We start from the raw sequence: 13,725 nt of genomic DNA on the forward strand, positions 1-13,725 counted from the left end.
GCACTCTAATTACAATGTACTGCCTGGTAAGTAAACGTCACTGTGTGTTCCCGAGATTTGTAGATTGGAAATTCAATGTTTGAAAGAAGGCCAGAAATTTAAGACTATATGAAAGAGGAACTGTTTAATAATTTCATTATGTTGTAAAAAAAATAATAAATACATTAGTGAAAATGCTGTATTATTAAATTATTTCTTGTGATATGCCATTCATGTAGTAAATTGTGTTCTTCATATTCAAGTTCTTCATTATTATCGTTCTCCTTGTCATAGACAATATTGATCTCGTCATTTTCGATATTTCTTATGCGTAAGATGTTGTGTGAAATAGCACATGAGTATATAATTTTTCCTGCAACTTCTGGTGAATAATACAGAACTCTGCGGCAGTATTTCTGGAAATGTATCTCTCGCCGCTTCCCATTACAGTTGGTAGGTCTTCCTAAAGGTTTCTTCTCGAACGATCAAGGGGTCGTTTACATCTCTTAAGACCCGAGACAAATTTCTCATTCTGTCTCTGCAGTAAAAAAAATATATAATAAGTTATCAACCTAGTCCAAACATACATTAATTACTTACATTTACCTTCTCTACCCATATTTGCACCAAAACGTTCCTCTTCATTGTATAAATACTTTTCTAACGTGTTCTGACACTTCTAACGGTGAGCTGAAACCTATCGTTCCGGAACGATGACATTCTAACGATACGATCGCTATGTAACGAGACGATAGATGTTACAAAATCGCCATCATACCCAAAATCGTTATGGGAACGATTATCGTAAGTTAACGATGCTCTAGCGAGATCGTTAAGAGTTACAAAATAGACCTCTTAATCTCAGAGAAGAATTCTTTGCTGTTTAAATGTTGTTTATTGTTCTTTTTGAAACTTTAACACTTATTGGGTTGTAGTTTAATACTAGTCATAGAAATTGCACATTTAAATGGAATTGAAGTAAATAACACACAAACACGTGGCGGAAGCGGAGTGCGCGGTTCCTTGTCGAGCAGCGGTCGCGCCATCTACACAAAGGACGCAAATTTAGAATAGAAGTCGGGGTACAGTATTTTTAAAATAAACCTAAATACTGCCGTTAAGATATCACAATCCTTAAAAAATAATAAAAGCCCGCTTCTACTTGTAAATCTTCTTTATTAAATTATATCACAGACATCATGCAAAACAAAAAAGATAATTAAGAGTAGACATCCCAAAATACATCAATTCGGAATGTAGATTTCTTCTAAGTGCACTTGGTGATTCACCTTGACACGTCTTTGGCCCTTAACATCAACCTCTTAGTTTATTCAAATAAGTCCTAATCTGTACATGATCTTCTGGAGAATGAGCAAACAACAAATGCAGATGCTTAAGCACCTGCAACTTGTACAAGATCTTCTGCTTCTGCGCCGAAATTCTCCACTCCCTCAACGTCCTTCCAATAATGGACAACGTCTCCATACGCAGCGACGCCAAACACTGAGCTTTCTCAGCTGCGAACTTCACGTCAATCGTAATTTTACGCCTCTAGTTGGCAACACTGAACACTCACCTTAGTTTGGCAACAAATGGACCACATGGTTTTTAGTTTAAGTACGGGCTCTACGTTCGTAAGGATAAAGCCGATGAGATTTGGCACCGTTATGGGGAGGTTTTTGGGAAAAGTCCGCGATTCGGATTTCCTACAACACAAAAAAAAATGGTGAAAATGTGTTACCAACCCATTCAACTAAAGAAACTAAACTGGTTTTAGTACCTACCCGTACGCTGGTAAAAACAATATTGTGGGGTAGCTCTCCATCGTGTACTCCCATGGTAATAAGTTCGACTCCCCGTCAATCCTGGCAAAAATAATATCATCCACTCCTACCAACAGTTTCGCTACTGTCAAAAACATATACCCAATCCCATTACAAAACGAACATTGTTTAGAATAATAGAACACTAGAACCACCTAGAAACGTCCGATCTACCAGACCTGCCAACATTGCAAAACCCTACCTTATTCCTCTGAAGAATAGTCGAAAGAAAATTCTCACTTGACAGCTCCATCAAGCAAAACTGCTCCCGTTTCGAGCAATTCGAATAAGGATAAACATGCTCAGACGCATTTATGTACACTTTCGACCGCAAAGACCGAGACAACGTCTTCTGAGTGAAGTTGTGCACGTATGACCGTAAATTCGCCGAACTTATGTTGGCAGCCATGACGTGATGCGTTTCCATCTACAACGCCAAATCATGATTAAAGTCCCTCAAGTAACCACGCCCTCTAACCTACCTTCTCATTAACCACAACCACCCCGCTTTTGTCTTCAGATTTAGACAAATCCAGGCCCAGCCTTTCGGCGAATTGAAAAAAGCGCAGACTGTCGATGGCCACAAACTTCAGGCTGGAGTTGGTGGCGCAGGCCAGACCTGTCACGTTGGCTCCTCCCTCGACGCCACGCCTTTCAAAAATGGGAGGAGCGTATTTCTCGGCCAATAAGAAATTATGGCACTCTTCTTCGCGTACGGCTTTCTGCAATTGATTAGGCGATAGCTTATCAGGTACTGAGACTGAAGTGTCACTTTTTGGGCACGGTGTATAGATAGGGGCGGAGCTTACGCAATTGCATATATCTCTGAAAGTCGTATTGGTCCAAATGTTCGAAAGGTTAGTTATGACGCCTCTGCGCGCAGGCGTTTGGCGATTCAAACATTTGTTCTTCAATTTATAATAGTTTTCTTTGTTTCCTATACCAAAAAAAAAAATAAAAAAAATACAATAAGAATTTAAATGAGTGTCCACAGCTCACTTGTTCGTTCCGCTGTAATTAGTTTAAGCCTAGTTGAAACGTACGTCTCAGTTTCACAGTTAAAGTACTCATGCGCAATCTCTCTCAACTAAAATAATACAATACAACTACGAGAATGTTAGTTTGATCAAATACCATATCGTAGTAGTCATTTTCTCTCACGAGAGGGTTTTTAGGAGTAAACAAAATCAGAGTAGGTCCTGGCTGCATGAAAGTGGCAAGAGTTACGCTTTTCATGCCTGTTGGGGTGACCCAACCCGTTAAATGGTGGGAGTTCATCACGATCCATTGAGCTATCGAGTCAGGACTCCATTCTCCGTCATATTTCTGTAAACTAGGCCTAAGAAACACAGCACACTCTATAGAAAGCAACTCACAATCGTACCATTCCAGTTATGTAAAAATATGGAACCCTCGTCGTCGTACTTTTGCGGAAAAACTGCAAAAACTGTGTCCCTAAAGGGATCTCGTTCTAGGAACCTTAAAGCAGTCGCATAGAAAACAGCATAGTCGTAACTTCCGGGTAGGACGTTTATGTTAGCTGATACGACGATCTGAAAGGGCATAAATGCAATTTGTTGTAGATTTTTCGGTATTTGTTTACTGGGTGTTCGTGGATTGTTAAATTAGAGGTAAAGAGCATGTTATGTGGATGTTTCAAGTGAGTTTGTCATAATGAACTTGTGGAGACGGTATCATTTTTTAGCAAACACAAGAAAAATGAAAAAAAAAACAACAAAAAGGGGACGAAAAAGGCCATAAAAAAGGGATACAAAAGTAAAACAAAAGGTGGCGAAAAAGTTCACAAAAAAAACGAAAAAGCAATAAAAACAGGGTGTGGGGAACAAAAAAATTGAAAAAAACAAAAAAAAACACGACCAAAAAAAAGGTGAAACAAAAAGCGACAAAAAAAACAAAAAAGTGACAAAATTCCATAAAAATAAGCGTTAAAAAATGAACAAAAACGATTTTAAAAAAGTGACAAACACAAAATGTCAACTCAAAAAAAAAAAAAAAACATTATGAAAAAAAAAGAGAAAAATAAACTAGAAAAAAAGTTTAAAAAAACAACTAAAATGGGTCGAAGAAAAGGGACAAAACAGGGTGACTAATAAACGACAAAAAAAGCGAAGAACCGATAAAAAAGTGCACAAAAAGACGATTAAAAAATCACAAAAATGGTGAAAGGTGGGGAAAAACATCGAAAAAAAGCACAAACAAACGACGACAAAAGTGAAAAAAAGGCAACAAAAAAGTTCACAAAAAAGAAAAAACCCGTCAAAATTGGTCAAAAAGGACGAAAAAGTCCATAACGGAAGCGTCAAAACGAAAGCAAAAAAAGCCACAAAAGAGTCCAAAAGAAGTAGTGCAAAAAAACAAAAAAAAAAGGAAAAAATTATTTAAAAATTGGACTAAAACAAGGGGTCATAAAAAAACGAAGAGAAAAATGCAACAAAAAAATCGATGAAAAAAAAAGCAAAAAATAAACTAGAAAAAAAAACGACGAAAAGCAGGGTGACAAACAAACGGCAAGCAAAAGCAAAGAAACGATAAAAAGTGCACAAAACAAAAAAAACGATCAAAAAAATCACAAAAATGGTGAAAGTTGGAAAAAATACCAACAAAACGGCAAACGGCGACAAAAGTAAAAAAAATCAAAAAAGACCGAAAAGTGAAAAATAAAGCAAAAAAAGATAACAAAAGTGACAATAAAACGACAAAAAAAGGCGAGACACGCTAAAAATATGCTAAAAAAATGACAAAAAAGGGCAAAAAGCAACGAATAAGTCCATAAAAGGAAGCGTCAAAAGTAAGGCGAAAAAGTCACAAAAGATTCCATAAAAAATAGCGTCAAAAAAAGGGCGAAAAAAGCAACAAAGAAAATTAAAAAAACAATAAAAAAAAGGTTACAAAACCAAGGGGTCACAAAAAAACGGTAAAAAAAAGGTGATCAAAAAAAAAGTTTAAAAATACGGCAAAAAAAACAAAAACGCCCTAAAAAAGGAAGCAAGAAAAAAAGACGCAAAAGAGAAAAACAAATTAGAAGACAGTTGGCGAGAAAAACGATTATAAAAAACGAAAAACGGAACCAAAAAGGGGCGAAAAAGGAGACGAAAAAAGGTGAAAAAACGATTAAAACAACGGTTAAAACGTGGGAAAAACGACCAAAAATCAAAAAACAATAAAATATTTACAAAAAGAAACAAAGAAGTGACAAAAAAATAAGAAAAAACAAGACGACAAATACAAAAAACAATAAAAAAAATCCTACAGAAAAACGAAAGAAAGGCGATAATAAAGGCAAAAAATAAGCGACAAAGAAAGATGGAAAAACGACAAAAAAGGGGACCAAAAAAAGGTAAAAAGAAGCGTTAAAATAAAAGCGAAAAAGACGACAAAAAGTGCACAGAAAAAAAACTATTCCAAAAAAAAAGCGGCAAAAAAGATTAAAAACAATAGGCTAAAAAAATGTCTAAAAATAAAGGACAAAAAAAAAAGAAAGAACGACCAAAAACAGAAAACGAGAAAAAAAGTCGGAAAGTAGCAAAAAAGCGAAGAAGGCAACAAAGAAACTAAAAAAAAATTTTTTAAAGCGACAAAAACAAGGAGTAACAAAAAAAATAAAGAAAGAAAGGCGTCCAAAAAAGCTACAAAATACGGCAAAAAAAAAACAAAAAGGCAACAAAGAACTCAATACAACTTAAAAAAGGAAGCAAAAAAGGCGTCACAGAGCAAAACAAACTAGAAAAAAAGGCGAAAAAACGATCCTAAAAGACGAAAAAAAGGAATGAAAAATGGGACGAAAAAGAGACAAAAATATACAAGAAAAAAAAAACGAAAAGCCGAAAAAAAATGGTGGAAATGTTGGGAAAAAACAACCAAAACACCAAAAAACGATAAAAAATGAACAAAAAAAGGCCCAAAAAGTGACAAAAAAAAAGAAAAAACCCAAGACGACAAATACAAAAAACAACAAAATAATCCTACAGGAAAAAACAGAGGAAAGAAAGACTACAAGAAAGGCAAAAAATAAGCGACAAAGAAAGGTGGAAAAAACGACTAAAAAGGAGGCCAAAGCAACAAAAAGTTCATAAAAAGAAGCGTTAAAATAAAAGCAAAAAGGGCACAAACAAAAAACCTGTTAAAAAAAGCGACAAAAAAAGGTATTAAAGACAAGTGGCCACAAAAAGGATCGAAAAATAAATGACCAAAAAAAGGGGCAAACAAAAAAATGTCAAAAAAAATTTTCAAAAAAAAACAACAAAGACAATTAAAAAAGAAAAAAGCATTGCGAAACAAACAAGAAAAAGGGCGAAAAAAGGATTATAAAAGACGAAAAAGGGGCAAAAAAAAAGGAAAAAAACACGAGAAATGCAAAAAAAACAACAAAAAAAATCCTAGAGAAAAAAAATAAGAAAGGCGACAACAAAGACAAAAAATAAGCGCCAAAGAAAGGTGGAAATAAAACGACCAAAAGGGAGGCCAGAAAGCTATAACAAGTTCAGGGGCCTAAAAAGGTGATAAGAAAAGGAAAAATAACAAGACGACAAATGCAAAAAACAACAAAACAAATCTTATAGAAAAAAAAGAAGAAAGGCGCCAAGGGCAAAAAATAAGCGACAAACAGAGCTGAAAAAAAACGACCAAAAGGGGGGCCAAAAAGCAACAAAATGTCCATAAAAAGCGTTAAAATAAAACCGAAAAAGGCGACAAAAACTACACAGAAAAAAACTATTTAAAAAAAAGGCGACAAAAAAAGGTAAAAAAACAAGGGGCCACAAAAGGGGCGGAAAATAAACGACGAAAAAAACGACCAAAAAAACGACAAAAAAAAAGACAAAAAAGAAGGTGGGGAAAAACGACCAAAAAAAGGGAAACAAAAAAGTCCACAAAAAAAGTTGGAAAGTGACAAAAAAAGGGCGGAAAAATGCAAAAAATAGTAAAAAGCCAATACAACAAGAAAAAGTTCAGTAAAAACAAGGAAGAAGAAAAAAAGCGACAAATAAACAAAAAAAAAAGGCGAAAAAACAACCAATAACGCGAAAAAAGTTCACAAAAAAAGGCGAAAAGAAAGACGATAAATTACAAAAAAAATTTAAAAAGCAACAAAAATAACCCACAAAAAGAATTGATAAACACGGCGACAAAAAGGGGTGCAAATTTAATGACAACAAAGTCCATAAAAAGAAGCGTGAGGAAAGGCGAAAAAAGCGGCAAAAAAACTCCACAAACAACAATCTAAGAAAAAAAGAGGTGTCAAAAAAAAGGTGAAAAAAATGACGCCACAAAGAAACGAAAAAATGGCGACAAAAAAAGATTTAAAATAGCACAAAAAACAAAAAAAGGTAATAATATATAAGTCAACAAAAATGACAATAAAGGCGACAAAATAAGAGCGAAAAATAAGAGGTGAAAAAAGTACTTTAAAAAAAGGATGGAAAAAGCGACAAAATAAAGTGTGAAGAAGACAACGAAGAAAGGGGAGACAAAAGTGCACACACACAGAAAAAGACAAAAAAGGACGATTAAAGGAGAGAACAAAAAAATAAACGAAAAAAATTAAACCTTAACAAAGCACCAAAAAACAGCCAAAAAAGCGACCAAAAAAAAAGACAACTAAAAAAAAAGGGGAAAAGAACAAAAATTATTATAAGGACGGAAGAAGTAGAATGAATAACAAAAAAGACGAAAAAGCATAGAATGAGGAGCGGAAAAGGGTGGCAGTGTGAACAATTTCGAAGAGAGAGAGGAGAGATGTCAGAAGAGAAAGGAAAGCAGGTAAGGAAAGAGAAGAGAAGGAAAGAAACATAGAGAGGAGTGGAAGGGTGACGCTAGAAATAGGAAAGTAGAGAGAACCGAGAGGGAAGAAGAAAATGAGGAACGTGAAAATGCGATAGGAAAGACACAAGAGATCGAAAAGAGGAGATGAAAGCTAGATGACTAGAGAAAAACGTCGTTAAGGATAAGAGATAACAATTGTAAAGGTATAAGAAGGCAACAGGCGAAAAGGAGACGCAAAGACGATGGAAGAAGATTGTGAGAGCATAGGAAAAGGAGCACAGAGAGGACAAGAAGGAAAAGAGGCGAAACGTTAAAAATATGAAATAAATAACATGGAGAGATACAGGGAGGTGGGGACCAGGCGAAGAAAATGAAAGAAGAGAAGAAATGAGAGAAGTAAGTACCAAGAGAAGGAGAAGACTACAAGAAAGTTATGGAGAAAGAAAGAAGCAAACCCAAAGAAAAGGTAACTGAACGACGTGTTAAGAAGAAACTATCATGTGAAAGAACAAAGAAGAGATAAAAGAATATACATAAGAGAAAACAAAAATTGAAGAAAAACAAATAAAAATTGAAAAAAAATAGCCATTTTTAGATCCATGGAAGTCAAATGGAGTCATCATTTTTTAAATCCTATGTAAAAAAAATGCCATTTAAAGATTGTACTTAATACCTTCATAATAATTATTACAAACCAAGGCAAGAATTTTGTCAGTAATTAAAACACAAACACATTTAACAAAATAAACACTCCAAATATTGAAACAAAACCTTGAAATCTGATCAGTAAATAATAATTATAACAAATTTTAAAATATTTATGAACAAAAATGCAACAAAATTTTCTGATAAGCAACAAAAAACTACCCACATGGACTGATGACAATTTTTATAAACTGTGGCTCACTTCCACAATGAACCTTCGGCTTCTAATTTTGTTGAAACATCATGTACTTAACAACATAATATGCCATAAAATCATTACCTACTTAATTTACCTCTCACTCTACTTACATTATGTTTGCCCATGAGATCATCCAGCTTATCCGGCCTCACCAAAGGCTGACACATATTCAACAAAAACCTAATCATATGAAAAGCCTCCAGAGGCCCATTATACTGGATCCCCCTCCCGTGCGTAGGATACGCAATCAACACAGGCCACTTGTACACCTTACTATACTGTCTCTTGCATTCGCTGCCCGGCTGCCAGCAATTAACCGCCGCAAAAGCCACCTTCTCATGCAAATACTTGGCCGCCAGCTCCAGCTCCCTCCGCGCATTCTGGCTCTCCGCGTCCCACGGGGCGTAAAACATCACGAACGCCAAATCCGAAGCCCGAGCTTCCTCTATCGCCGCCGTGATCTGCCCCTTGTACCAGTCAGTGACGTGCGAGTCCCTCGGAAAGAACGGATAGGCGGCGGGACTCTTGCTCACTTTCGGGGGCCTCCTAACAAACTTGTTATTGAGGAATTCGCCAAAATGACAGACTTACTCGTTGGTTAGGGCTGCGTACGCCAGAGCTACCAAAGCCATGATGCTCAGTTCTTTGAGTAAACTTAACATCTTCAGCACGAGAGTGGGCCGGGGTGCGTCTGGCTCGGGTCCGTCGGTGTCACTGTCTGAGTCTGTACAGACAGCAGAGGGGTCATTATTGTCGGTGGTCCCTGGGTCAGGTGTCGGCGAGGTATTAAGGTCTGGCTCTTGTAGTGGAGATGACATACCCAGATGACCTCATACCATTGACCCTTGCTTTATTTTACGTGAACTCGGTGCTATTTCGGGCGCGGGCTTAGTTGAGATAAGAAGAAATTTGGAATTTTGACATCGTGTCACACACGTCAGCTGTCACGGAGTGGCAGTTGGTGTCAACGTCAAGCAGTCACTCAAAATGACGGAGGTAGAGGGCGCCACTTAGAAGTTTAGTCATGGCCGACTTCAGTAATAAAATGTGTCAATCGTTTCAGTTTTCCTTAAGTTTTCTATAAAAAAATTTGTTGTCGCGTAATCCATGAGTACGTACGCATACGCCACCTACGGCAATCTCTTGAACTAAATTGTCACTACTGTCAGAAATTTTCTTGACAATTTTCAAATCCAAAATACTTTTGGGCTTGAATGATTATCGTTGTTAATGAAACTAGGGATTAATATGGGAAGAAAGTGTTTTATTTGTGGTAATACACAGAATCCATTTTTTGAATTTCCGGCGGAAGTCGATCTTAGAAACAAATGGTTTGAATCACTTTCAAAATTTTGTGGTACTTCATAAAACGAGTTCCTCAAAAAATATTTTATTAGAATTATTTTAGATCTGACCAATGTAAACGATCGCACTGTTTTGTGTTCCAAACATTTTGTAAAAGAATGTTTTGTTAAAGGCACAAAAAGAATTCGCCTGAATAAACAAGCGGTTCCGTTTATATTCGTATGTATTTAAAAATCTAAGTACCTCACATAATCTACAATATGTTTCTTCTAATTCCAGAATGATGCTGATCCTGACATTTCTAGAACCCAACCAACGAATCTTTTTTTAGAAGACATTCATCAAAATTCCGTTTCTTCATTCCAAATTGGTAATAGGGAAACTAATATTTGCACATGTTCAAAGGATAAACAAGAACTTAAAGATCTCAGGTACCACAACAAAGTTTTAAAGCAACAATTGAATAGAATGAAACGAAAGAATTCTGAATGCTTATCAAAAATAAGAACTTTAGAAGAAAAAGTTAAAAATTTGGAAACTTTAAAAATAAAAGTCAATATTTCTTTTGAACGTGATAAAAAATCACCATAAAAAATAGGTACGACCTAGGTGGTCAGAAACATCTATTTGGCTGTGGATTGTCTGGAGGTTTTGTGGTGCAAGGACTGAGTACTAGACACATAATACCAGCAGGATACTTTTTCTACTCATTGTTAACTCAGAACTTATATTTATTAATGAAAACATTTTACAATTTCTGACAAACTGTGGCCACATTGTGATAGATTTGTTACAGACAATATTTCAACAAATGTGTCCCTTTTTAAAGAAAATTGGAAATGGATCACTAATAAAGTGATATGTAATAATATTTCATATTGATTCATATTAATATTTGGTTCATTGTGACGAATGTTTAACACCTTTATTATGTACAAGCATTCCTGGTCAGTTGCTACAATTGATTGCCATTCATACTTATTGTGTTTTGTGATAAAGCTAAATAAAATCATTAATATCTGGATTGAATCGCTTTTTTTTATCCTTCGAGTAAAATTTGTTGTCAATGTCAGTTTCAAATTGACAATTAATTTGACAGAAATAACCAGAAATATGTAAAAGACTCGATACAATCTGTCTCTTTTAGGATTTCCATAGACTTGTAAAACCGCAACAACAATACTTCTCAAACGTTACTATTTTTATCTCACTTTCTCTCATTGCGGTTGAGACGGTACGTATTACCTAGCATTTTACGGACAGCCCTAAAAATCTAACGGAACGTTCGTACAAAGCAGAAGTTCTCAAACAAAAAATACTTGGAAAGGAGATGTTTAATGGAACAAATGAAATCTAAATTTTAAGTTAAATGTCATTCACAATGGATTGAGCTTTTCAAGGTCAAATAATTTAATTTTTTGGCGTTGTAATGTTGTCTTGAAAATTTTGTTATCGTGTAATGTCACTAAAGTACGGAAATAGTTCTTGCAATATTTTGCCTTTTTTTCTTAATACACATAGTATTATTTGGACAACACGAGACTTAAAAACATGTTTTTAATTTCTTGTAAAGAAATCAGTATTTTACAGTTAGGCTTCGTCCCCTTGGTTCACGGTGAATAAAAAAAATCATCAGAATTGAGATAGGGCGGGTGGGCGGGCTGACATTTTGCCTTTTTGTTTCAACATGTGTAGACTTATTTTCACAACATAAAACTTAAAACATGTTTAAAATGGAAAATTTGTATAAAGAAATAACGATTTTGTAATTAGGCTCCGACCCATAATTGCAAAATTCATATTTCCTTGCAAAAATGTACCATTTTAACCATGTTCGAAGTTTCTTGTTGTGAAAAGATGGTTATGTATATTAAAAAAAAAGGCAAAGTATAAGCCCCGCCCGCCCACCCTATTCCAATTCTGATGATTTTTTTTATTCGTCGTAAACCGAGGGACGGAGGTTAATTGTAAAATCCTTACTTTTCTACCAGAAATTACCTGTGAAATTGTTCGTAAGTAATTGTGTTATACAAAGAAAACTAGATGTAGTAATTAAAAAAGAAAACCAAAAGGGAAGCCCCACCCATCCGTCTCGATCTCAATCGTGACGAATTTTTCATTGGTTGTCAGACCGGCGGGCGGAGCGTAATTGCAAAATCGATATTTCCCTATACAAATTTATCATTTTACACATGTTTTAAGTGTGTTGTTGTGCAAAAATGATTACACATATTAAGAAGAAAAGACAACCTCAGTAATGGAACTTCAGTAGTTTTACATTTGTAACAGTGACAGTTAGGTTGCTGCCAACTTACATGTCAACTGTCAAGAAATCCCAATCTCTCACCGGAACTACTATAATATTGTAACGAGCGATAAATTTATTTATTTTTGGAGATGTTAGTATGAATCAGAACAATCGTCCTTGTCGTAAAAATCAAGGTTGTCCTTGTGAATTTTCGCGCTGAAATTAATTAACAGCTGCGCGAAATCACACTTGAATAATCTGAATTTGAAAAAAAAAAATCAATCACGAAAAAAATCGTTAAACATAGGCAACCTGGTGCACGGAAGCGCTTGCTTGGTAGTCGGGCAATTAATAGCGCTTAGGGGTTAGTTCTGCATGATTATTGAGTTAGGTGGCGGCTCGGTATCGCTAGGGACTTTTTAGTTAGAGGGTTGGTAGAGACAGAGAAGCTGCATGGCGTAGCGTCATTCTAAATGTGATTGTGTGAGTGTAAACACGTGATAAGAGCTAGGTTTAAATTAGTTGTGCTGTAAATTTGTTTTATTGTTTGTAAATTCACCAATCAAGTTAGTTTTTCTTAATCGTGAATTAGTGCAAACACAATTTAAATAAACCACTTGCTAGAAGATTTCATGAAATTCACTTGGTCAGGAAAACACCTTATTGTTTAATTACGAATAAGTTTCTGGATGCATATTCGTAAGTGTTACATTATAACACTTCTAAATTCTTCACACAAGATTGCTAATAGTTCATCCTTATTATCGTCGTTATCGTGACTACATCACTGGGGCATGTCCTCGCAACGCTATAGATTGATTACTTCATCGAGGCATGCCCTCACAACGCTAATTAATTGATTACTTCATCGAGATGCTTTTTCCCTTGGAGCGATTAATGGATATTTTTATGTTTGTTTATTATGTGTTTTGTTGGGGTAACCAGTTCGGGATATTTTAAACTCTCAAAGTAAATTGTTTTTTGAAGTAACCAATCACTTAGATCATGATATAATTTGGCATATTAATGTAAACTCTTTGTTTGAACTGTTGATAAAGTGTGGAAAATATTAATCTCATGTAAATTTTGTTAACTTTGCAATTTTCCACCTCATGCAATATTTCTCAATCTCACAGTTTTAACTTCAGTAAATTTCCTTTGTTGTATAATTTTAATTGAACGTAAATTTCTTGCTCTACAGTTTTAACCTCACATAATTTTTATTTGCACAAATTTATTTCACACCAGATCTTTTGTTTTTATAAATCTGTGCTAGACTAAGTGAGTTTTTTTGGTACATATTTAGATGATTTTACATATTTTGTTTAACTAAGAATTAACTCTTTATTTGTGTTGAGAAAAAAATAAACAATTAAAATAATCGAAAAATCGAGAAATCTAATAATCGTAAAACCGAAACCTTCAAAAATCGAAAATCGAAGAACTGAAAATCGAAAAAATGTAAAATTTAAAAATCGAATAATGAAAAATCGGGAAATCAAAAGTCCCAAATTTAAAAAATCGGATAACTGAAAAATCTAAACATCGAAAAACTGGAAAATCGAAAAACTGAGAAATCAAAAATCAAAAGATCAAAAAATCGTGAAGTCGAAAAGTTGAACAATTGAGAAACCGAAATAGGTCAAAATCGAAAGGTTAAAAATTAAATAATTTATAAATTGAGA

General features: G+C 34.8%; 1 protein-coding gene and 1 long non-coding RNA gene across 3 annotated transcripts; one reads left to right on the forward strand and one right to left on the reverse strand.

Annotated features, from left to right (window-relative positions):
* Window positions 1-1,135: 1,135 nt before the first annotated feature.
* Window positions 1,136-9,421, reverse strand: LOC135123281 (thioredoxin domain-containing protein 11). 2 transcript variants are annotated; one of them, XM_064047795.1, is made up of 10 exons: window positions 9,079-9,418; window positions 8,598-9,033; window positions 3,179-3,355; window positions 2,937-3,128; window positions 2,802-2,889; window positions 2,285-2,739; window positions 2,005-2,229; window positions 1,764-1,957; window positions 1,556-1,685; window positions 1,136-1,503 (listed from the first exon to the last, which is right to left on the reverse strand). In XM_064047795.1, exons 1-10 carry the CDS (start codon window positions 9,303-9,305, stop codon window positions 1,294-1,296), a joined length of 2,334 nt encoding a protein of 777 aa, XP_063903865.1. In that variant the 5' UTR covers window positions 9,306-9,418; the 3' UTR covers window positions 1,136-1,293. The 2 variants fall into 2 exon arrangements, with proteins under 2 accessions (XP_063903865.1, XP_063903866.1); XM_064047796.1 differs by lacking the exon at window positions 1,136-1,503 and having other exon boundaries at window positions 1,562-1,685; window positions 1,764-1,869; window positions 9,079-9,421.
* An 80-nt stretch (window positions 9,422-9,501) lies between these two features.
* On the forward strand, window positions 9,502-10,816 carry LOC135123282 (uncharacterized). Its single transcript, XR_010279591.1, has 3 exons — window positions 9,502-9,844; window positions 9,896-10,011; window positions 10,072-10,816. It is a non-coding gene; the product is annotated as an uncharacterized LOC135123282 (long non-coding RNA).
* Window positions 10,817-13,725: the final 2,909 nt, after the last annotated feature.

Source organism: Zophobas morio, unplaced genomic scaffold (genome assembly GCF_036711695.1).
Source record: "Zophobas morio isolate AGI-343-1 ecotype UQ-CSIRO unplaced genomic scaffold, CSIRO_AGI_Zmor_V1 ptg000006l, whole genome shotgun sequence".
Lineage (NCBI taxonomy): Eukaryota > Metazoa > Arthropoda > Insecta > Coleoptera > Tenebrionidae > Zophobas > Zophobas morio.